Source organism: Antechinus flavipes, chromosome 5 (assembly GCF_016432865.1).
Source record: "Antechinus flavipes isolate AdamAnt ecotype Samford, QLD, Australia chromosome 5, AdamAnt_v2, whole genome shotgun sequence".
Lineage (NCBI taxonomy): Eukaryota > Metazoa > Chordata > Mammalia > Dasyuromorphia > Dasyuridae > Antechinus > Antechinus flavipes.
The window spans coordinates 296280290-296305205 of NC_067402.1; the positions used below are offsets into that span (position 1 = coordinate 296280290).

A 24916-nucleotide genomic window follows, 5' to 3' on the forward strand; every position below is an offset into this window, starting at 1 on the left:
TGATTTTTTTTGGTTTCTCCTGAGCTCTTTCAGCTGGGCCCAGATTTGTTCTGGGTGAATGGCAGTGAAACACCTGGGATCTACAAGAAGTAACCAAGTTTGGTTCTCTGTGATATACCCAGACAAAGATGGAGGGTGTCGACCAGATAGTACTAGCTGTACCAGCACAGGAGAAAAGTAGGGATAAAAGGCACAAGGAGAGGGATTTTCCTGGGTGGAGAGATAGAGTATAGTGAAATTTTTGAGATCAGCTGTAGGGAGTTAGGGAGATCACAGAGTTCTGGATGGATGCCATCCATTTTCTCTGGCTAGGGAACAGGTGGTGTTAGAGCAGGTTTCAAAAACAGTTCCTTTAGGCCAGGGGTGCGGAACTTCCGGCCCCGTGGGCTGAATAAGGCCCGGGAAATCATTTGCTAAGGCAGCCATAGACAATGATGAGCTGAAAGTCAGGTAAGTTGATAATTTTTCATGGCCCAGGAATGATGGTATAAATAACGAAAAGGTTCCCCGCCCCTGCTGGAGGGCATTGAAAGGACTAAATAAGAGAATAATGTAGGACTGAGGGCCTGGTGTGGGTGACAAGATTTTGATTCGTGGTCTATGTATTTGGCTAAGAGATATGATTTTATGCTGGCTAAGGAGTAAGACTGAGGCTGATGTTTGTCTGAGACCCACTAGGTGAGTGGTAGAAGGACAGGGGCAAGGAAAATGAGGGCACAGATTAATGAACAGGGGAGTTGAGTTACATTAGAGTTCAGACTATAAAGAGAGGCCAGAAAAGAGATGTTGGGATGGCTGACAGGGAGGATGGGATAGGGTTAGAGAATATGAGGAAGACAATCACTGGGGTGAGCAGGAATAAAGTGCAAGGAGACACGTAAGGGCAGGGGATTGTGATTGGGGAAATGAATGTTAGCATTCGTGTACAGGGAATAAGAAATGTCGCATTATCCATCTTTGGGGGCTGAGATGGATGGCAGATAGAAATTTAGGAAAATGGAGGTGGTTATCAATTCGTTGACTATTTTGATTATCTTTTTTCTGTCAATTTACAGAATTTTCTGACATCTATTCATTTTAAAAATGTTTGAATCATAATTTCACAAAATGATGAAGGATATGGGGTTGCATTCCAACATAACAGTCTTTGGGATCACTCTTCCAGCTCCCATTCACACTTTCAGATTGGGGCTCTGATGTATGATGTAACAGCCTGTGAAAGAGGCAGTTCTCTGCCTCATTTCTTACTTAGCCTTACTCACTAATTGAGCATTGTCTTAGTAAAACTGAGACCTAGGAAAGACTTTAGTATTAAAAGGCCAAGGTCTTCCACTGCACCAGGGACTATTTCCAATCATCTTGTTTTATATCTGGCCATTGGACCCAGAGGGTTCTGGAGGTGAAAGGCTGGCGACTTGGCCCAGCCCTGACTCATTTAAATCCAATTCACTTGCAAGTCATGGCATCCACTCCCAACATTAATTAGCCAAAAGAACTATTAGATTTTTTAGAAACTTGTATTTACTCCGATGGTATAGAAAGAACATTTAATTCAAAAGGTTCCCCTTTCCTAGCTGGGAGTACAAGCTTCCACAAATAGATCCAGGATCACAGGGAAAGGGAGTTCAAGCTTAAAAAAGCATCTGTCTTGGCAACTGTTTCAGTTCTATCTTCAATTCCAGTGTCAAAGGATGAAACCAATTACATGTTCACAACTTCTCCACTTAACTCTATTTGAAATCCCCAAAGGGTCGATCCTTATTTTTCAGTTCCATTTCAAATACATGTTATCCACTGGTTCTCTTTAGAACACTCTATCAGGTAAGAAAGTAAAAAAGTTAAAAAAATCAAGGAACCTATTATCAAGAAATGGAAAATCAAGCATGAAGGTTCCAATATGAAGCAAAGTAATAGCAAATCAGGAGACAAGATGAAGAGAGTAAGAGAGTTCCAACCTGTTAGATAGAGTCTAAGAGAGAGGGGAAACCCGGGAACTGTTAAGAGTTGTGTTGGAACAGCTGTCTTCCCCAGGACTTTATACTCGGGGACTATATATCCCAATCAAGGCATGAATTACTTGTGCTTTCTGTCTCCTAAATGTACCAAGCTTGACAACCTATTAAGAATCTTTTAGAATTAAAATGGGGGTTTTAAACTTACAGAAGACATTTGACCTGAACAGAATAAGGAAGAAATCCAAACACTTAGTGGTTCCTGAGAGTTTCTGGGGCGGAGTTACAGAAGATAATGCTCAATCCATAGGTCAAATTCTACCCCCCAATTCTTGGGGATTTTCAGTGGATTCCTTTTTTATCTTACATTGTCTCTGTTCATTTTATTTCTTGAGTTGTATGATGAAATCCATGTGCAGAGAATGATATGGTGAAATGACAGAATTGCAGACTTGCAGTGACAGAGAATCTGGTAGTTTAGAGACATGGTAGAAGCTGCCTATTTCAAGTAATACTTGAGCTGCTATCCCCTCTGCATTGTGCTGATAAAATCAGCAACCACCTTCCAACTGAATAGCACTTAACCCAATGCAAATGCATCTTGGATACTAAATTAAATGACTGTGCTTAGAAGGAAAACCAATCATCTCACTGAGGAAGACATCCCCAAAGACAATTCCAAGGCAACTATTCCCCTTTTTCTAGTGAAACATGTTCATTATATGGAATATTTCAGACAAGATTATTTTCATGGTTACATCCAGTTTATCCATTAGGATAAAGATGATAATATACAATCCCTAAGTAAGATTATTAATGATTAATTAATTAAGAGTATATTTATAGAAGGCCTTTTGCTTTGCAAAGTACTCTATGAACACTAACTTTTATCAGCCTCATACTGGTTCAGGGAAGCAAATGGTGTTATTATACTGTTTTGAACAATGAAGTAACTCAAGCTAATAGACTTTAAGTGAGTTCACTGGGGTCAAACAGCTAGTAAATGTTTAGAGTCACATTTGAACTGCCTACCCCAGAGTAAAACATACAGAAATATTAGTATTCTCTATTCTATTTTCCTTTTTCAAATGTTTTTCCCATTTCCCATTCTAACAATTTAGGAACTACTTCAAGGTATTATACCCCATTTTTCTTCCCTCATAAAAGCTCACCTAAAATTATGTATTGACTTTTGCAAGGACATTAATAAGCTGGAGGCTGTTCGAAGAGATCAACAATAATTGTGAAGAGCCTTGCATCAGTGACCAGCTAAAGGAATCAGGTCTAATCAGTGTAGAGAAGAAAAGACCTGGGTGGAGCATGATGAATGTCTTCAACAATGGGAAGGGCTGGCTTGTACTTGTACTTATTCTGTTTGGTCCTATATGGTATAATAAACAAACATTTCAGTAAAGGGGCTGCTAAGTGGTGCAGTGGATAGAGCGCCAGCCCTGAAGTGAGTCTTGTGATCTTATCTCACAAATAGCTTTCCAGCTTCAGATTGATCTCCCCCAGTGAAGGGGAGCCCAATGCCTCATAATGAATTTCAGAAGCTCTTACGTATTTTGAATCTTTCTAAAAGATAGCTTTCCTGTTTTTTGAATTGTAATATTCCTCTTTGCAAATTCCACATCTTAATTTTTGAGCTTTCCTCTTTGGTGAATCACTTCCACACTGGGCACTCCCTCTTCAACTGTTTGAAAATAACAAACAAGCCACATTCAATTTTCTCTCCTCCAAGAAAAAAGAACCCCAGTTCTTATACCTGACCTTGAGACATGGTCCCATCCACATCATCCTACTCTAGAGGTTCATCCCCAAGGTTTTCTCTCAATACAAAGTCCTGGAATGCTCCCTAAATGAAGGAAATGGGATGTATCTAAGGGAAATTACAAGCCGCTGGTAACTGAAGGAAAACAGTTATGAAGGAAAAATCATGCCCATCAGTGAAGCAGATTAATAAAAGAGAAACCAAAAAATTAAAAAAGAGAAGAAAAAACTTGTATATTTAGAAAAAGCTGACAAATCAAATCAATTGTGTGATTAAAAAGGGTAGAGAGAAAGAAACTTACTTCCTGAGGGTCTAACACAGTTGCACAACAAAGTCGGTAAGTTCACACCTTCCATTGTTCCTCAATGTATAAACTCCACAGATGAGAAGAAATCCCAGAATTCCTGCTGTCTCTGCTAGCCTCCATATAAATGGGCCTCAGGCCACATTGAGAATCACTGGCAGTTTCTCTACATCCCAATTTAGAGAAGTGGCGTTTTGCTCTCCCTCAAAATATCTCAAGAATCACCTCAGCAAAATTCTCCAGAAAAAAGATACTCCTTATCTGGTAAGTGTTTCATTGATCCAATGGATCCTGTTATATGGCTCCATATTTCTGTAGGATAGATATAGAACCAATTTGGCTGAAGCCATCAATGGTCATTTGGGAAGCCCTGGGCAATAACTCAAAAGTAACAGGAGCCCCCGTTTCTGAGGAAAAATCCAAAACCATTTTTATGTAAATGGTACTGAAGATAGACTCAAAAATTAAGGGTTTTCATCCTGACCTTGCGTCTTCCTAGCTGTGGAACCTTGAAGAAACCTCTTTTGCTCACTGGGCCAGTTTTCTTCTCTGTAACATGAGCAAAATAAGACTTTGTCCCTCCATAGTCATAAGGATGTTTTGGGGATGGGGAAATGAAAAGGAATAAGCATTTATAAAGAGACCACTGTATGCTAGGCACTCTTCCAAATGCTTTACAAAGGTTGCACAGTTTATCCTTATAACAATCCTACCAGGTTGGTATTATGATCCCATTTTACAGATGAGGAAATTGAGACTAACCAAAGTAAAGTGAGTTGCACATAGTCACAATCTAGGAAACAAATGTGTCTGGCCAGATTTCTCTTAGTTCTTCCTTGCTCCAGGTCCAGTGTTTTATCCACTGGGTCCACATGTCAGTGGTGGGACTATAGAACAGAAAGGAGAGATATTTTCCGCAGAGACTATAGAAAAGCAGGCAAGAGAGGGGGAAGTTTGACAGGGAATCTGCTACTTAAAGTGGGCAAGAGGACAGAGCTCTTAATGGATTTTCTTTGAAATGAGTATTTGTGGATTTGTGCTGATAAGGAGGACATGGGGCATTGTTGAAGAGCTGTGCAAGTGGACTGACTAAGAAGGGAAACCGTGGGCATGAAGGAGGCAGCTGGGTCTCGGCACATAAAGTCCGGGGGATGAGGTCAGAAAGATGTGAATTCAAATCCACCTCAGGCACTAGCTGGGTGACTTTTAGCAGGAATTTTAATTTTTGCTTCCCTAACTTTCATCATCATATGAGAATAACAACCATCTCCCAGGGCTGTTATGAGGATCAGATGAGATAATAATTTTTAAAGCCTTAAATGCCTCTGTGAAGACCGAGTTAGCACCCTGGATGCCCCAGAATCAGCCGGAGTCAGGATACGCAAAAGTCCTTGGTCTTAATTCTTGGTCTTTAGGGGTAGAAGTAAACAGGATGGACGCAAGTTCTCCACGACCTCCCTTCTCCTCGTCTACTACCAAAGTGACTCTGGCTTGTCTTACTCTACCCCCTAATCCTTTTCACAATTCTTTGTATACTCCAATTATCGAGCCAGCACAGAATAGTGGGAAGGACCATTTTCCAAGCATATGCTAAAAAAGTATTGTCCAATCGGTAGTTAGCCTTAAGTGCTCGGTTGTCCGACCTCAGTGTACCTACTCAGAGTTTCAGCCCTTTACATGCCTCCACATGATATATGCTAGTTATAATTATTATTATTTCTTGTTCTTCTTTTTTCCTCCTTCCTTCTTTTTTTTTTTTTTTTTTTTGGAGGCAATTGGGGTTAGATGACTTACCCAGAGTCGCACAGCCAGGAAGTGTTAAGTGTCTGAGGTCAGATTTGACTTCAGGTCCTCCTGACCTCACAGCTGGTGCTTCATCCACTGCCCCTCGTAGCTGCCCTTTCTTCCTTAGTTCTAATAATCATTATCATTACTTTTTCATCATACCTTCTGCATTATTACTTCAATTATTGACTGGTATTATTTTCAATTTTTCATTAACTTACAATTTTTATCTCAGTTATATATGCATATATACATATATGTGAATTTTTACCCCTTGAAAAATACACACTTAGTAAATTTGGGCTTCTGTCAGTAGTCCTGAAGACATTTTTAAATGTTAAAATTTCTGAAGATGATAGAAATCAAGGGAACAAGTATTATTTTTCTTTCTTTTTTTTAAGGGACTTTCCCCCCTCAATAGTAATTTATTTTTCCAAATACAGGTAAAGGTAGTTTTCAACATTTATTTTTGTAAGATTTTATGTTCCAAATTTTTCTCACTCCTTCCTTTATCATCTTCTTATCAAGACATCAAGCAATCTGATATATATTCATATATATAACTGAGGCAAAAAATTATAAGTTAATGAATATATATATATGAGAATAAGATCTCCTTACCAAGATAGTAAGCAATCTGATATCTATCTATCCATCTATCTATCTCTATATATAATTGAGGTAAAAATGTAAATTAATGAAATATATTTATATTATATATAAGAATAAGAATATATTTAATATATATTTGTAAGAATTAGAAATATATATAATTATTGATTCAATTGATGAAGTGCTCAAAATAATTCTCACATAAATCTTTTTTAAATGTCTAAAGAGTCTGCCCCGATCGCTCAATTTGATTTCATTGGACAAAACAACTCATGAAGTAGATGATGTACCTGCTACATGCAGGGTTCTTTACCAGGTAGCAAAGTAGCAAGAAAGACCTTGAATATGAACAGTCTGCCTCAAGAAGCCAAAAATTGAAGCAGGAGGCTGCACCAGGAGCACCAGTAACTTTAACTGAGAGGAGGAAATGATGTAAGTGAGAGGTGGTAGAGATAATCAAAAAAAGGAAAAGAAACTTCCAACCATTTAGACTGGTGGGGTGAGACGCATTGTCTTTTTTTCAGGTGTTTCTTCATGCAAAAGTATAGACTTTGAATTGAAAAGGGAATACTGATTTTTAATTTCTTTCTGATTCAGGTGAAGCCAATTTAATCAATTTGACCATTAATCCTAGGAAAAAACAAGAACAACCCCCCCAGCATCCACACCCAGAGGCCATCATGCCCAGCAATCAGCCAGCCAGCTTTCCCAAGAGGCCTCAGAAGACCAGCCAGCTCCGTTTTCAGGGCCAAGAAAAGGACCCAGCACTTCTGAGACCTGAGATGCCATCCGTCAACTCCTCAAGAACTTGGAGACAGGACCCTGGAGTTGCACAAAATGCTAGTCAATCACAAGGTAAAATTCTAAAACTCAATCCTGGAAGCCGTTTAATAAGATCCCCACATTTTAGGAATGCTTTCTGATTTTTCATTTATTCCTTGAACATTCAGTGACAGGAGAATATATAGTTGAACCACAGGCCTAAAGTCAGAGAACATCCGAGTTGGGAAGGAATTCATAGAAGTTTGAGTTCTGACTCAGTTCTTCCTTCACCCACCCCTGTCCCTGTCCCTGCCCCTGTCCCTGCCCCTGCCCCTGTCCCTGCCCCTGTCCCTGCCCCTTGATGACACACCTGAAATGGGGGCATGAGGGCTCTGATGGTTGATTATCAGTTGGAAGACAAGGATTTGAGTCTTTATAACTTCTGTGACCTCAGGCCCCTCAATTCATTTCTGCGTCCACATGTATAAAGCAAGCCATCCATCAAGGCTTCTATGTGAATTCGTGACCCTTGAAAAATACACACTTAGTAAATTTGGGGTCTGTCAATGGTCCTGAAGACATATATATGAGAATAAGATCTCCTTACCAAGATAGCAAGCAATCTGATATCTATCTATCCATCTATCTATCTCTATATATAATTGAGGTAAAAATGTAAGTTAATGAAATATATTTATATTATATATAAAAGAATAAGGATATGTTTAATAAATATTTGTAAGAATTAGAAATATATATATAATTATTGACTCAATTGATGACGTGTTCAAAATAATTCTCACATAAATCTTTTTTAAATGTCTAAAGAGTCTGCCCTGATCACTCAATTTGATTTCATTGGACAAAACAACTCACGAAGTAGATGATGTACCTGCTATATGCAGAGTTCTTTACCAGGTAGCAAAGTAGCAAGAAAGACCTTAAATATGAACAGTCTGCCTCAAGAAGCTAAAAATTGAAGCAGGAGGCTGCACCAGGAGCACCAGTAACTTTAACTCAGAGGAAGAAATGATGTTGTGTGAGTGAGAGGTGGTAGAGATAATCAAAAAAAGGAAAAGAAACTTCCAACCATTTAGATTGGTGGGGTGAGACGCATTTACTTTTTTTCAGGTGTTTCTTCATGCAAAAGTATAGTCTTTGAATTGAAAAGGGAATACTGATTTTTAATTTCTTTCCAATTCAGGTGAAGCCAATTTGACCATTAATTCTAGGAAAAAACAAAAACAACCCCACCAGCATCCACACCCAGAGGCCATCATGCCCAGCAATCAGCCAGCCAGCTTTCCCAAGAGGCCTCAGCAGACCAGCCAACTCCGTTTTCAGGGCCAAGAAAAGGACCCAGCACTTTTGAGACCTGAGATGCCATCAGTCAACTCCTCAAGAACTTGGAGACAGGACCCCGGAGTTGCACAAAATGCTGGCCAATCACAAGGTAAAATTCTAAAGCCCAATCCTGGAAGCCGTTTAATAAGATCCCCACATTTTAGGAATGCTTTCTGATTTTTCATTTAGTCCTTGAACCTGATAATCCATTCAGTGACAGGAGGATATATAATTGAACCACAGGCCTAAAGTCAGAGAAGATCCGACTTGGGGAGGATTCCATAGAAGTTTGAGTTCTGACTCAGTTCTTCCTTCACCCGCCCCTGCCCCTTGATGACACACCTGAAATGGAGGCATGAGGGCTCTGATGGCTGATTATCATTTGGAAGACAAGGGTTTGAGACAAGGAACAAGCATTATTTTTCTTTTTTTTAAGGGACTTTCCCCCTGGAAAAGTATTTTATTTTTCCAAATACAGGTAAAGGTAGTTTTCAACATTTATTTTTATAAGATTTTATGTTCCAAATTTTTTCTCACTTCTTCCTTTATCATCTTCTTATCAAGACATCAAGCAATCTGATATATATGCATATATATAATTGAGGAAAAAATTATAAGTTAATGAAATATATATATGCGAATAAGATCTCCTTACCAAGATAGCAAGCAATCTGATATCTATCTATCCATCTATCTATCTCTATATATAATTGAGGTAAAAATGTAAGTTAATGAAGTATATATATATAAGAATAAAAATATATTTAACAAATATATGTAAGAATTAGAAATATATATAATTATTGATTCAATTGATGAAGTGCTCAAAATAGTTCTCACATAAATCTTTTTTAAATGTCTAAAGAGTCTTCCCTGATCACTCAATTTGATTTCATTGGACAACACAACTCATGAAGTAGATGATGTACCTGCTACATGCAGGGTTCTTTACCAGGTAGCAAAGTAGCAAGAAAGACCTTGAATATGATCAGTCTGCCTCAAGAAGCCAAAAACTGAAGCAGGAGGCTGCACCAGGAGCACCAGTAACTTTAACTCAGAGGAGGAAATGATGTTGTAAGTGAGAGGTGGTAGAGATAATCAAAAAAAAAAAGAAAAGAAACTTCCAACCATTTAGATTGGTGGGGTGAGACGTATTTTCTTTTTTTTTTCAGGTGTTTCTTCATGCAAAAGTATAGCCTTTGAATTGAAAAGGGAATACTGATTTTTAATTTTTTTCCAATTCAGGTGAAGCCAATTTGACCATTAATTCTAGGAAAAAACAAAAACAACCCCCCCAGCATCCACACCCAGAGGCCATCATGCCCAGCAATCAGCCAGCCAGCTTTCCCAAGAGGCCTCAGCAGACCAGCCAGCTCCGTTTTCAGGGCCAAGAAAAGGACCCGGCACTTCTGAGACCTGAGATGCCATCCGTCAACTCCTCAAGAACTTGGAGACAGGACCCCGGAATTGCACAAAATGCTGATCAATCACAAGGTAAAATTCTAAAGCCCAATCCTGGAAGCCGTTTAATAAGATTTATTCCTTGAACCTGATAATCCATTCAGTGACAGGAGAATATACAGTTGAACCACAGGCCTAAAGTCAGAGAACATCTGAGTTGGGAAGGAATTCATAAAAGTTTGAGTTCTGACTCAGTTCTTCCTTCACCCGCCCCTGCCCCTTGATGACACACCTGAACTGGAGGCATGAGGGCTCTGATGGTTGATTATCAGTTGGAAGACAAAGGTTTGAGTCTTTATAACTTCTGTGGCCTCAGGCTCCTCAATTCAGTTCTTCATCCACATGTATAAAGCAAGCCATCCATCAAGGCTTCTTTATGAATTCTTGACCCTTGAAAAGCACATACTTAGTACATATACCCAATATTCTATCTCTACAATATATCCTCAAGCACGCATTTGATCACATCATTCCCACATTCAGTAAACTCCAGTAGCTTCTGATTACCTTCAGCATCAAGTATAAAACCCTCTGATTGGTGTTCAAAGCCCTTCAGAATCTAGCACCTCCTACCTTTCCAGTCATCTTGCCCAGCTTCTCCACCTACTCTTTGATTCATAGTCACTGGCTTCTTTGTTGTTCCTCCTTCAAAACACTCCACCTCCAGATTGGACATTTTCACTGGCTATCATTCATCTTCAGAATTCCCTCTTTTCTCTCTTTTGGTTTCCTTTCAGTGTCCTTAAAATCCCACCTTCCACAGGAAGGCTTTTCTAATCCCTCTTATTTTTATTGCCTTCATTTTTTTAGTTTTTTCTTACTTAACCTATTTATAATTTGTTTGTATATAATTGTTTTTTTTTCTATTTAGATTATGAGCTCGTCAAAGACAGGGATTAGCTTGTGCTTTCATTTGTAACTCCACCCAAAGCACTTAGCTGATCAAATAGTAGGCATTTAACATATCTAACATATATAGATAGGACTGCTTGCCATCTGGGGGAGGGGGTAGAGGGAGGGAGGGGAAAAATCGGAACAGAAGCAAGTACAAGGGATAATGTTGTTAAAAAAAATTACCCTAGCATGGATTCTGTCAACATAAAGTTATTATTAAATAAAATATTAAAATAATAATAATAATAAATAGGCATTTAGCAAACGTTTCTATCCCTTTCCCTCAAATCACAGGACCTGACGCTAAATCAAGGGATCATCACCTCTCAATCAGACTATATTCCCATCTCTTCCTATTTTTCAGTCTCTTCTTTCTCCAATCCATCTTCCACATAGCTGCCAATATGATTTTCCTAATGCATGAGTCTGACTGCATCATTGCCCTGCTTAAAAAAAAAAAATATCTAGGAGCTCTCTACTGCCCCAAATCACTTATGAACTCCTCTTGATGGCATTTCAATCTCTTCCCAACCTGATTCCTTCCTGAATATAATCACTCCCCTTCTCACTCTCTACTGACCAGCCGCACTGACCCTTTTTGCCATTCCCTATGTATATGACACTCTGCCTTTCCACTGGTTGTACTTTGTGCCTGGAATGCTCTTTCTCTCCCTCACTTCAATAAAGAAGTTTCTGGCGGACTTAAAAACTCAATCAAATCACCATGTTTATCCCCCACCCCAGACTTCCTGTGGCTACTTAGGACCCTTTTTTGCACATACTTTGAGAAGTGTGTGTCAGTACTCCATAGACAGAATGCAAACTCCTCAAAGGCAGGGACTCGTTCATATCCAGAGCTCTTGTCCATCCCCGTACCTGGCACAATGCCCTCAACACAGATCTTGCTGATTCTTGGCCAATTGATTAATTGCTCTATTTCTTCCCATGCAGGTGTTCCAAGAAGCTCAAATAACAAGACCGCTCTTACAACGCACCCAATTTATCCCTCTGCGGCTGAGATCCACAAAATGACATATGAACAAGTTGTAAGCTCCATCCTCCAGTTTCTTGGGAACGATCCACAGTACATGGCATCTGTGGACCCCAAACAACAAAAACTGTCAAAATCATCCAAGGGGACACAGAATCGCAAGGTAACTTTCCCACACAAAGCTTAGAGAATTTTCAGTATGAATTCAATCTAGATGTCCTTTTTTTTTTTTCAGATTTTTTTCATTTATTGAGTTTTATTATATTGACAAATTTATTGAGTTTGATTATATTGATAAAAATACCATTATAGTCAAATAGGAAACGGGATGGCTTTGGTGTTCCAGTGTTTGCCTTCAGATCCTGGTTGTGATGATTGAATGGTCAAGCACAGTAGATAGGTCTTGGGGCCACATTTCCTCAAAAGCAAAATGACCGGCTTGGACAGTTGGCTTCTAAGGATCCTTCCAACAATTTAAGAGTTATTAACTCGTTGTAGTCAAATATTGTTTTTGTTCATCTCAAAACTTGATTTTGAGAAGGGTTTCATCTGATTGCCAAGGAGCACCATGACACCCCTTGTTCACACTTTAATCTGTCCTCCACTGATGGGCTTCCAAAGTTATTTCCCTAAGCAAGCTCTGATTTTCATTAAGTGAATTTCAGGATTCTGTTGTTTCTAGGATAAAAAACATCCCAATCCTTCCATAACCAGCCCCTTTTTTCACCTTTCTCCTGTTTAAGAGAAAATGTTGAAGAGACAATATTTGTAGATAAACTGTGCCTAGCACAGTACTGGCACAAAAATGGGCATTTAAGACCCTATTCCTTTTCCTTCCTTCCTCCTTTTTTTCCCCTCTCATTTCCCTTTGTCCCTCCTTAGCTCCTTTCTTTCCTTACTATTTTCTTCCCTCTTTCCTTTTTTGTCTGTGTTCCATGTCTGTGTTAGGCCTGACAAAAGTAGGTATTTAAGACCCTATCCCCTTTCTTCCCTTCCTCCTTCCTTTTTTCCTCATTTCCCTTTGTCCTTCCCTAGTTCCTTTCTTTCCTTTCTTTTTTTCCCTTTCCTCTTTTGTTTTTTGTCCTTCCTTTTCTTCCTCCTTCCCTCTCTCCCTCCCTTATTTCCTTTTTGATCCAGCTATCATTGCCTACTTGCTTTTCCTCACATAATACTCCACCTCTCATCTCGGTCTTTGGCCTGACTGTGCCCCATGCACATTAGAGGATTTTCAGTATGAATTCAATCTAGATATCCTTTTTTTTTCAGATTTTTTTCATTTATTGAGTTTTATTATGTTGACAAATTTATTGAGTTTGATTATATTGATAAAGCAATGCTTTGCTTTCCTCACCTCTTCTTAGCTTCTCTGAATTGCCTCAAGATTCATCCCAAACCTTACCTTCAGCAGGAGGCTTTTCCCAATCACCTCAGCTGCTAGGGCCTTCCCCTCCCAGATTATCTTCAATTTCTACTGCATCATTGTTATATGTTCCCCATTTGTGCATACTTCCATTAGACTGTGAGCTCTGTGAGAGTAGGCACTCTCTTGTATTCTCTTGTCCCCAATTGATTAGGACATTAGGAGGAAGATCATTTGTCAACTTACTATTACACACATGGATGGCAAGGCTCTAGCATGGGGAGAGGACAGGTTGAGGGACACAATTAAAGGCTTCTAAAGGGTTAAATTGGATGGTGCCCATGAGGCATGGTCCAGAACAGAGAGTCAAAGACAAATTATTCAATTCAACAAATGTTTATTAAATACTGACCTGATGCTTTCAGGCTCTTATGGAGAGCAGACCTGCTGCTACCTCAGTTTTTAGTGTATCTTTGGATCAACTGGCATAGCCAGGTCTACCAGTCATGAGCATAACTAATACGAAAGGGAACAATCCAGTTTGCTGACATTCCCTAACTCTGGCTTTCTCTGTTTAATTCTTGAATCAAAGGAGTCTCTGGCATGGGATTGGTCAAATTGTAACACAAGGTCTACAGGTGCTTCAGTTTTGTGGTACCATACCTTTATTAGGCAGGGCAGGGGAAACAAGATAAGAATAGGGAGGATTCTAAGGAAGGGCTACTTGAGTTGAATAAGGCTTTCCTTCAAGTTCTGGAATTTGCTTCTACTACAGGAATTTTAAGATTTTAACTATTGAATCCACTTGTCAATGATTACAAGCATATTTATAGTCAAAGGAAAAGAATTCACTATTAAATAAACTTGTCCATCAATTTATGACAATGTAAGCAGGATGACCTTTGTGAAGTCGTTAGCAATTAGGGAAAATCAGGGATCATGAATTACAATATCAACTTCTTCATCCATGTCATGACTAAGATTCAGCTAGGATTAGTGACTTAAAGATTATTTTTCTCTCCTTGGCATCTTCCACTTCTCTCTGATGAAGGAAAAAGGCTTTCCCTTAATTACTCACAATCACAGGATTTCTTTTCACTCTGAATTCTCTGATAATAGAGAGGTTCTTGGTAAAGTCTCTCCATGTCCATTGCAACCAAAAGGATTTCACTCTATGAGGCAGCTGGTGATATACAATAAGCATTACCCATAGGTCAAAGATTTTCCCACAGAATTTTCACCCAAAACACTCAAAAGGTTGATTTCCCAAGTAAATGTTATGATTCCTTATAGGGGATGAACTGCTACTGAAAGCCTTTCCACAGTTATTCCACAGAGAGGGCTTTCTTCCAATATTGTGATGAAGGTTTTTCCACAAGCATTCATTTATATTATTTTTCATCAGTATGAATTTTCTGGTGTTCTGTGAGGATTCCCTTCTGATTGTAGGATTTCCCACATTCAGTGCTTTCAGAGGGTTTCTCTCTGGCATGAGTTCTCTGATGTATGGCAAGATTTACACGGTGCCTAAATGTCACCCCACATTGAGGGCAATGAAAGAGTCTCTTTCCAGTGTGAATTATCTGGTGTGACTTGAGAGATGAACCTGTAGCAAAAGCTTTCCCACAATCGTCACATCCATATGGCTTCTCTCCAGTGTGACTTCTCTTATGATCAATAAGGGCTGCCCCTCGGTCAAAGCCTTTTCCACACTCATTACATTCAAAGGGCTTCTCACCAGTATGAATTCTCTGGTGTACGGTAAGGTTTCCTTTTTGGCTAAAGGCTTTTCCACATATATGACACCCAAAGGGTTTCTCTCCAGTATGAATTAATTGATGGGATCTAAGGGTTGAGGTACTCTTGAAGGTTTTCCCACATTCATTACATTCATAAGGTTTCTCCCCAGTATGAATCTTCTTATGCTCAGTGAGAACTGTCCTCCAGTTAAAGCTTTTCCCACATTCATTACAAGTGAAAGGTTTCTCTCCAGTATGAATTCTCATGTGTTCAATAAGGGTAACTCTCTGGCTAAAGGCTTTCCCACATTCATTACAATCAAAGGCTTTTTCTCCAGTATGGGTTCTCTGATGTTTAATGAGGTTGCCTCGCTGATTGAAAGCTATCCCACATTCACTGCATTCAAATGGTTTCTTTCCAGTATGAATTAGTTGATGCCTTTTGAGGGACATGCATTTGCTGAAGACTTTCCCACAATCATTACATTTGTAAAGTTTCTCTCCAGTATGAATTCTTTTGTGCTCAATAAGTCTTTCCCTCTGGCTGAAGGTTTTCTTACATTCACCACATTCGAAAAATTTCTCTTTGGAATGAATCCTCTGATGCATGGTAAAGTTCCCTCTTTGGTTAAAGAACATCCCACATTCGCTGCACTCAAAGCTTTTCTTTGAAGTATGACTTTTCTGATGTGTCCTGAGGGCTGAACGATTGCTAAAGGTTTTCACACAATCATTACATCCGTATGGCTTTTCTCCTGTATGAATTCTCTTATGTCCCATAAGGTTTGTCTTCCGATTGAAGCTTTTCCCACATTCATTACATGTAAAAGGCTTCTCACCAGTATGAATTCTCTTATGTTCAATAAGGCTTCCCCTCTGAATGAAAGCTTTCCCACATTCATCACATTCAAAGGGCTTCTCTCCAGTATGAATTCGTTGATGTTTAGTGAGGTTTCCCTTCTGAGTAAATGCTCTCCCACAATCATTGCATTCAAAGGGTTTATTTCCAGTATGAATTAACTGATGTTTCCTTAAGGATGAGCTATTCCCAAGGACTTTCCCACAGTCACTACATTCAAATAACTTTGTATTTTTGTGCTTTCTTTGACAGTGAATGGGATCTGGATGACAACTAGAGGAATCGCTGTACCTATCACACTTAAAAACCTTCTTCCCTGAGGAGTTTCTATTCAACTGAATTAGGTCAGAAAATGGTTTGAAATTCTTCCTATATGTAGCATATTTCTGAAAACTTCTTCCTGTACGAATCATTGGCAATGAATTAAAGGATGATTCCACACTGGAGCTTTGCTCCAGTGGATTGTATTCATTGAAAAAACGATCAGTTTTTTCACCTGTTATGGTTAGCTGCCTGGATTGTCTTTTCTTGCTCTCAATCTGTCTCTCTAATCTAACAGGATATTTCCAGACTTCTCCAAATCTGGAGTCCCAGATTTCATGCTTTGCAAGATTTTGCATGGATAATTCTCTTACAGAAATGCTCTCTTCTGGAGTCAGCTCTTTAGTTGGATACTTCTCCTTCTGTTTACAGAAATCTGAAAGGAGAAAAAAGCAAAGTCAACATTGACTGGTCCCAATTACTTACTAAATATGAATGCTTCACATATTAGAGTCCATCTCCTTCATTAAGAGGGATAATTATCAGGGGCAGCTAGGTGCTCCAGTGGATAGAGCATAAACCCTAGAGTCAGGAGAGTTAAAATCTGACTTCAGACACTTACTAGCTATTTGACCCTAGGCAGGTCCCTTAACTCTGATTGGCTCAAAATAAAAGATGATTATCATTCATCCATGATAAAATATTGCTATATTGCCAAAAGAGAACCGAAAGATGATATAAGGCACAGACTCTAATAAAGCCTGGAGGAGCAATATCCCAAAATACTATCTCACAGAAGCAATAAGATTCATCTCTTTCTTCCAGTTGAGATGGTAATATAAAAGGCAGGTTTACTCTAACCTGCAAACACCAAATTATATGCCAACAAAAATAAATAAAATGAATGTATACATTTTAAAAAGATATAGCCCACAGATTTACAGAGTATGAAATACAGAATTAAAAAATCCAAAATTGCCCCAAATCCAGAGCTTCCAGGTCAAAAAAAAATTAATTACAAGCAACCAAAAAGAAAACATTCAATAACTAAGGAACCACAATCAGACTCACAAAAGATTATGCTATAAGTAGCACAAAAAAGAGAAAATCTTAGAATATGACACTCCAAAAAACAAAAGAGAAAGGTTTTTTTTTGGTTTTTTGTTTGTTTGTTTTTTAATAATAACGTTATATTGACAGAACCCATGCCAGGGTAATTTTTTAAACAACATTATCCCTTGTACTCGCTTCTGTTCCGATTTTTCCCCTCCCTCCCTCCACCCCCTCCCCTAGATGGCAAGCAGTCCTATATATGTTAGATATGTTGCAGTATATCCTAGATACAATATATGTTTGCAGAACCAAACAGTTCTCTTGTTGCACAGGGAGAATTGGATTCAGAAGATAAAAATAACGTGGGAAGAAAAACAAAAATGCAAATAGTTCACATTCGTTTCCCAGTGTTCTTTCTTTGGGTGTAGCTGCTTCTGTCCATCATTTATCAATTGAAACTCAGGTCTCCAAAAGAGAAAGTCTTAATAATTTAACCCGCATTAAAATGAACACAATCATGTGGTAAGAAAAAGTGATATTCAAGCATTTCAAATGAAAAGAACCAAGCCAACTAAAAAATTGAAACTGCAAATATCTTTTACAGGTGATGAGAGCAAATAAAAATTAAAACCATCAAAATTCTTTTGAAGGAAAGATTCAAATCTAGATAACAAATAATTTAATTCTAAAGAATTGGTGGGTCAGAGAACACATCGTTGAAATAATAGATAATGTCATCAAAGAAAATGACAACAATGAGACAACATCTCAAACCTTTTGGGAATATATGGCCAAAGCAGTACTTGGGAAATTATTTCTCTGGATCTTTTGGGTGGAAAAAAAAAAAAAAAAGGACAGATAGATGACTAGGGCCACTAAAAACAAACAAACAAACAAACAAATAAATAAATGCAACAAGTCCCCTACCATCAAACCACCAACTAAACATAAAAATACAAATCAAAGAAATAAGTAAAACTGAAAGGAAAAAATCTACTGACGTTATAAGCAAAATTAGTAGCTGGATTGTTTTTAAAAATTCAAAAAAAGCCATTTTATTTATTTATTTATTTTTTTGGCTGAGGCAATTGGGGTTAAGTGACTTGCCCAGTGTCACACAGCTAGGAAGTGTTAAGTGTCTGAGACCACATGTGAACTCAGTTCCTCCTGACTTCAGGGCTGGTGCTCTATCCACTGAGCCACCTAGCTGCCCCAATTTTCTAATGCGATATTTTTTTAAAGAGTAAAAGTAAAAAAATCAAAAAGAATACACAAAGAAGAAACTAGATTAGCCCAATTATATGCCAACATAAATAAAATGAATGTATACATTTTTACATTATATGGCCCACAGATTTACAGAATATGAAATAGAGAATTAAAAAACCCAATCTCTGAGTAGGAATTTGAATAAGCCATAAAAATTCTCCAAGATGTACTATCAAGTGACTAAAATAAAAAATAAGTGAATTCTATCAAAAATTCAAAGAACAATTCATTCTAATATTACATAAATTGTCTGCAAAAATAAAGAAATAAGAGCTGACCAAACACGTATGAAACTAACATCAGTCTGATATCTAAACTATGAATTGTGAAAGAGGCAAAGGAACCACAACCCAATCACAACACCCTCCAGGATGCTCAAGCAGATTAAATTCTAATTGGGAAATAATAAACAAATAAATATACAGTATGACAAAGATAATGTTAATATGCAGTTTTCTAATTTGGGCACATAATTGGGCTAATCTGGTTTCAGATTTCCTTTATTTCTTCTTTGATTGTGTATTCTTTTTGATTTTTGATCGGAAGTTTATTTTTCCTCTTTAAAAAAAATCACATTAGAAAATGGCTTATTTTATGAGTTTTTTTAAATCCTGTTACTAATTTTGTTTATAACTTTAATGGATTTTTTTTCTTTTCAATTTTACTTATTTCTTTGATTTTCAGAGTTTGTATTTTTGTTTTTAGCTGGTGGTTTGATGGGTGGGGAGGGGGATCATAGCCTTTATTTATTTATTTATTTTTCCACACATCATCTGTCCTTTTTTTGTTTCTCCCAAAGTGACCAGAGAAATAATTTCCTGAGTACTACTTTGGCCATATTTTCCCAAAAGTTTTGGTGTGTCGTCTCATTGTTGTCATTCTTTGATACATTATTTAGTCTAATTTCACTATTGCAACCTACAGGAAACCTTATTTAATTTAGTGGCCCCTGTTTCTATGTGAATTTAATTTTTAAAATCTTCAACTGAAAAATTAAACAATTAATAAATAAATTAGTTGTAACAGTAACTAACTCTACATCTGTCAGGATATTAGATCTCTCACAGTATTAATCAGCCATTCCCCATCCTATATGAATGAAACAGAGCACGAAGAGATGGAAAAAAAGAAACTCCTTTCAAAACAATTACAGAATATATAAAATATCTGGATTTCTCCATCTCAAAACACAGGCAACCCCCAAATGAATATAACTATATAATATTTCTTGATAGATAACCTTCCCTGGAACCACAACCGTGGGATGCTTCCCAGCCATTTCTAAACCACGTCACCATAAATGTGACCCAGCCTTTACCTCTTCTCTATCCCACTAGTTTTATTTTTTTTTCATTTTTAATATTTTCTTTTCCTCCAATTAGATTTAAAAACAATATTTAATACTTAAAAACAACTTTTAAAATTCCAAAATCTCTCACTGCCTCCATCTCCTTTCCTCTCCCCAAGACAATAAGCAGAGGTGATATAGGTCATATGTGAGCAATCAAGGAAAACATTTCCCCACTAATATTGACCTTTGTCTTTCACCATCAGAATGTAAGCTTCTTGAGGGCAAGAACGGTCTATTTGGCTTGTATCTGTATCCACAGTGCTGGGTGTTAAAAAAGCAGCTTTATGTTCTCTATATAAATGTGTCCACGTAATTCATTCACTTACATAGATTTATAAGAACAATTTGAGAGAGATTAAGCACACACATCTGGGCTGGATCTGCACTCCCGGGTCTCCCCTGAGAGCACTATTAGCCCATCCTGTCTTTGCTAGAGCAGCATGGTCAAGCCAAGGGACCTCAAGACCTCAATTTTCTAAGTCTAACTCAGACAATGTCCATTGGAAATAAAAAGGCCAGGGGCGTGAGAAGGTGAGAAGGGGGAGCGGCAGGCTGGGACCGGGGCATTTCTCACTCACCCGCACAGAGGCTTTGGGGGCTTCCTCTTCCTGGCCTCCAAGGTGCTTCTCCCCTCTCCAGTCGGGAGATCACAGCGGGTTTGCAACCTGAGAGTCCTGTTCAGAGACCAAGAAACAGCAGGCCCACCAGGATGTCTTCTATCATCTGATCAGTCCCTGGGAGCATATGGGGAGCCCACCCTCCCTGCACAAAGCAAAGAAAGCCCTTTCCCCAATTCTCAGCTTCTGGGTTCCCTCCCCACGAGCCCCAGCTCCAGGTCAGCCTCCCAGACCCTCAGCAGCTGGGGCCGGCCTGAGCGCTCTTTACCCAGGGATGCGAGGATCTCGTAAGTCTCCAGCATGACCTCCCTGTACAGGTCTTGCTGCTCAGGGTGCAGGTCTCTCCACTCCTCCCAGGTGAAGACCACAGCCACATCTTTGAAGGCCACAGGTCCCTGGAACCCCAAAACCATCCTTGTCAGACAGGGATCAGCCCTGGTGGGCATGGACACTGAGAGGAGTCACAGGGAGCAATCCTCACTGGGGACTCACCCCGAGTGCTCTCTAGGGATGACTTAACACCTTATGACTGGCTGTCTCAGGCAGGAAACTGTGACTCTGTCCTGTGACTTCCTACTCACCCTAACAAGATGTTCCCAGAGTGAACCCCAAGAACATAACATGCTGTTCTCCAACCTTCCCCTGCAAACACTCACAGCGGCCACAGTTCACATCCTCAGCATGACATGGAAATTCTCCTCTTTTTGGCAATTACAGAAAATTACCGGGACGGAGGACTAACCAGAGCATGGAAGTTCTGGAATTAATCAGAACTTGACAATCATTTTACAAATGAGAAAACTGAGGCCCATTGAGAGGAAGTAACTGGGCAGAAGTGGGCTTTGCACCCAGATCCAGGACTGTACCCACTGCTCCACACTGTCTCCTCCTGCTATGAATAGATTCATCCCTAACTTGCCAGGATTCCAGATTCAATTCACTTCTTGAGCCAGAGGCCTTTAACAGACACGATGTCCCCTGCCCCCAAGCTGTTCACACCCATCATTAGGACTGGCACTCAGAGCCGTCAAATGTTCACCCAGGTATCCCTCTGGATGGGAATATGGGGCCCCATGACCCAAGCACAGCTCTCCAGGATTTAAGGCTAGAATGACAGATTTAAAATCAGAAAAACAGAGAAAATGCCTGAAAATCAAGCAGCACTGTCCACTGACACAGCATTTTCCCTTAGCCACGACAGAAAGAAATAAAAGATGCCATGGGATGAAAATTGATATTTCAAAGCAAAATTATGATATTTTTGCATCCATGATGAGTCTGGTCCTTTACACTTCATGTTAAAAGGTTCAAGAAAGAATCCATGTTCTGAAAGGAGCACAAACTGGATAGCTTTGAAAGTTCATGTGTTTTAAGAAAGTGAATGAAAGGAAATTTTGTTTCCTTTTCTAAGTTCTGCTGTGTGATGGGCATCTTCTTCTGGAGGTACTGAAAATCAAATTTTAAAAGTCAGCTTTAAAAAATGGACTCAAAGGAAGTTCTGGAGAGCCACCAATAAGCAGAATCCATAGGCAATATCCGCTACTCCTCCTTCCTTCCTTTCTCCCTTTCTCCTTCCTTTTCCTTCCTTCCTTCTCTCTCCCCTCATTTCTCTTTTCCTTCTTTCTTTCCTCTCTCCCTCCCTCCTTCCTTTCCTTTTCCCCTTCTTTCCTTGCTTCTTTTCTTCCCTCCTCCTCTTCCTTTCTCTCTTCCTTCCCTCCCCTCTCCCCTCTCCCAATACTCATGCTTAAAGCAAATAGAATATAAAAAATGAGACCCAAGCTACTTCTTGGTGCCTTCCCCCAGGGCTGTGCGCACTTCCAAAGTCTTGAACACTGGCTTGAGCCCCAGGCACCACAGCCCCACTTATTCCACACAGAGGAAACGCTGAAATGGGGACAAGCAGGGCAGAAACCGGCCTGAACCCCCAATAGCAGCCCTTGCCTCACTTGGACCTACCTACCAAACCCAAGGGACCGAGGAGCAGGCAGGGAAATTTTCTGGGAACTTCAATATCTGGAGCCTTGGACCTGGAGTCCGAAAGACTTCACATACTCACTAACTGTCCGATCCTGGGCAGGTCACTTTACCTCAGTCTCCTCGTTTGTAAAACAGAGGCCATCATAGCGCCTACCTTGCTATTTCACCCGGTTTTAAGCATCAGATGAGTTCACTACTTCACTATTTCTGGCTTAGCAGGTAAATAATAAGCGCTTTTTTCCTTTTCCCTCCCCCCGTCTCCGGCTTCTGCTCCTTTCCCGAGGCCAAAGGGGAAGGTCCCCCTCACCTGGTGGGATGATGCTCGGGATCTGCTCTGTCCCTTGACCATCTCTCCTCGGATGGGCTGGGTGGGGAGGGGGGAAGAGAGAAAGAGAGCCAAGGTAAGAGGCCCGCGCCCTGCCTGCTCCCCCCCCCAGGACCCCCGAGACAGCTTCCAGCACTGGGAACCCTCCGGGCCATACGTGGGCCTCTATCTCCAGACCCCCTCCCACGTACGCATACAAGTGACCCCCAGATCTGGATCCTCTAGTTTCCCCCTCAGCCCCTAGATAGGCACATTCAGCGGTCCCGGACCCTCCCCCCGGCCATCTCCGTCTTCCCCGACCCCCCTCCTCCCGGAGCGCTAAGTGAAAACAGAGCCTCTCACTGCGTCGCTCGCGGGATGCCCGTGACCACACCCACCCAGGCTAGAGACCCAGCTAATTCCTCCTCCTCCTCCTCCTCTTCTCCCTCCCCGAGGAATTCTGGGTAGCGGAGACTTGGGGTGGGGGGAGACCCTTAATCAGTGCGCACGCGCTCAAGCCCTTTAAAGAAAAGGGAAACTGAGGTCCGCTTCTTTACACTCTCCCTTGAGCTTTGCGGCCACAGAGCCCCCGAGCCTCAGTTTCTCCGCGTGCTCTGGGGATGGTCCGGGGTCCCGAGGAGAGTCTTCTCAGGGACGGCCCTGGGTTCAAATAGTGATTCTGGCCGCGTCCGTTCTCTCCGGAGAGCCTCAGTTTCCTCCGCTGCTAAAGGAGGGGGTCGGACCCGGACGTCTCTGAGGCCCGATTCTAAATCCTTTCTCCTCCGCGAGCCTCAGTGTCCTTGTCCGGAACAGGACGGCGCCCCCACTACCCTCCCTGGGGGGAGGTCCGAGATGCCAAAGGGGCGGAGGCCCTCCGCTCCAAAGGGAACCTCCTCTCTGTCGCAGCCCTTTCCTGCCTCCTTCCCCCGGGTCCGGCCTGCGCCCTCCCGGGCCTAGATCGCCGAACCCAGCCTGCTCTAGAACCCTCCACTAGCAGCAGTCCTGGGAGGGGGAAATGGACCGAGCTGAAACTGATCACCCGGCAGCACGCTGATTGGCTCGTGGGCGCCGAGGGCCCGCCCTACGGGGGGAGCTGCCGCTCTGCAGAGGTTGGCTCAGGGTCCCGCCGGAGCATCCCGGGCTCCGGGCCCGCAGTCGGGCTTGGCAACGAGCCACAGAACGGCTCGGGAGCAGCCTAGACCGCGGAGGCGTCGCCCACCTGCGGTGCCCCCAGCAGCGGCGCCTTCAGGTGGCCCTCCTTGGGTGACTCATGCCCTCCAGAGACCGGACTGTAGCCCCCCGCCCCCACCTCCAGAGTTGCTAGATTTTGGGGTTACATCTGGATCCCCAGATTTTCCATCTCCAGTCCGGGACAGGCTGCTTGCACCGGCTGACGTCACAACGTCATGTCGGGGAGTTAGGATTCTGCCCGGCTAGCTAAGCCAGCTAAGCTGTCCCTGGGAAATCCAGCTATAGACTTCCTCTGAGAGGAGCCCCCCAAGAAGGTCGGGGCCAAAAACGACTTGTTGTCGTTGTCTTCCCCTTCCCTAAGCAGAAATCTTCCCCTCGCAGCAGCCCCAGCCCTATAAAAGCAAGGCGGAGAGATTGCTCTAAGACAGCACCCATTTCTGTTCCGGGGTGGGGGGGACCCTCCTCCCCCCACCTTGCCTCAGTAACAGACCATCCAGGGGAGGAGGGGAAAACCATTTGGCTCCCAGAGAGAAGTGAATTTGGGACCTAGAAAGGGGAGGGGAGGCCCCGCCCCGATTGGATTTAGGACTCATCCAAAGTCCCCTCCCCAAAGGTCATTTTAACCCATCCCAGAGTCAGATCACCTCCACAGAGATAGAAGTCTCGGATTTCAAAGGCATAATTGTGACCCCAGCCCCACGTTCCCTCTCCACTGTGCGACCCCGGAGCTGCCTCCGTCTGTGAATGACTGTGTCCCCCAGAGACTTGCTGATTAAGACCGTCACTCGGTCCTCTCTCGACCTGGGGATCTGTTTTCCTAGATTCTGCTTCTCCGAGGGGGCAGCTGGGCCTGGGGTCGTATAAAGAGGGATATTTTGTGCTTTACCGCCGCAGTCTCCCACCTGAAATTCTTAAGGAGACCCCAAACCATTTTGACAATTAGAAATATACAAATTATAAACAAAGGACATATGAAGAAAGATTCTATCTGCCTCCAGAGAAAGAACTGATAAACAAAAGTATAGATAGAATAAGTTCACATATATATGCCTGCTTGTG

At 41.1% G+C, this 24916-nt stretch overlaps 2 protein-coding genes across 4 annotated transcripts; one reads left to right on the forward strand and one right to left on the reverse strand.

The window, feature by feature from the left end:
- Nucleotides 1–6702: 6702 nt before the first annotated feature.
- LOC127539010 (AP2-associated protein kinase 1-like) lies at nucleotides 6703–16185 on the forward strand. Of its 2 annotated transcripts, XM_051962927.1 has the most exons (6): nucleotides 6704–6856; nucleotides 7059–7279; nucleotides 8391–8639; nucleotides 9776–10024; nucleotides 11837–12039; nucleotides 16087–16185. In XM_051962927.1, exons 1-6 carry the CDS (start codon nucleotides 6852–6854, stop codon nucleotides 16087–16089), a joined length of 930 nt encoding a protein of 309 aa, XP_051818887.1. In that variant the 5' UTR covers nucleotides 6704–6851; the 3' UTR covers nucleotides 16090–16185. The 2 variants fall into 2 exon arrangements, with proteins under 2 accessions (XP_051818888.1, XP_051818887.1); XM_051962928.1 differs by lacking the exon at nucleotides 8391–8639 and having other exon boundaries at nucleotides 6703–6856.
- LOC127539009 (zinc finger protein 260-like) lies at nucleotides 13614–22884 on the reverse strand. 2 transcript variants are annotated; one of them, XM_051962926.1, is made up of 4 exons: nucleotides 22670–22884; nucleotides 20654–20780; nucleotides 20347–20442; nucleotides 13614–16531 (listed from the first exon to the last, which is right to left on the reverse strand). In XM_051962926.1, the coding sequence occupies exons 1-4, from the start codon at nucleotides 22709–22711 to the stop codon at nucleotides 14628–14630; spliced, it is 2169 nt and encodes a 722-aa protein (XP_051818886.1). In that variant the 5' UTR covers nucleotides 22712–22884; the 3' UTR covers nucleotides 13614–14627. The 2 variants fall into 2 exon arrangements, with proteins under 2 accessions (XP_051818886.1, XP_051818885.1); XM_051962925.1 differs by having other exon boundaries at nucleotides 20654–22884.
- Nucleotides 22885–24916: the final 2032 nt, after the last annotated feature.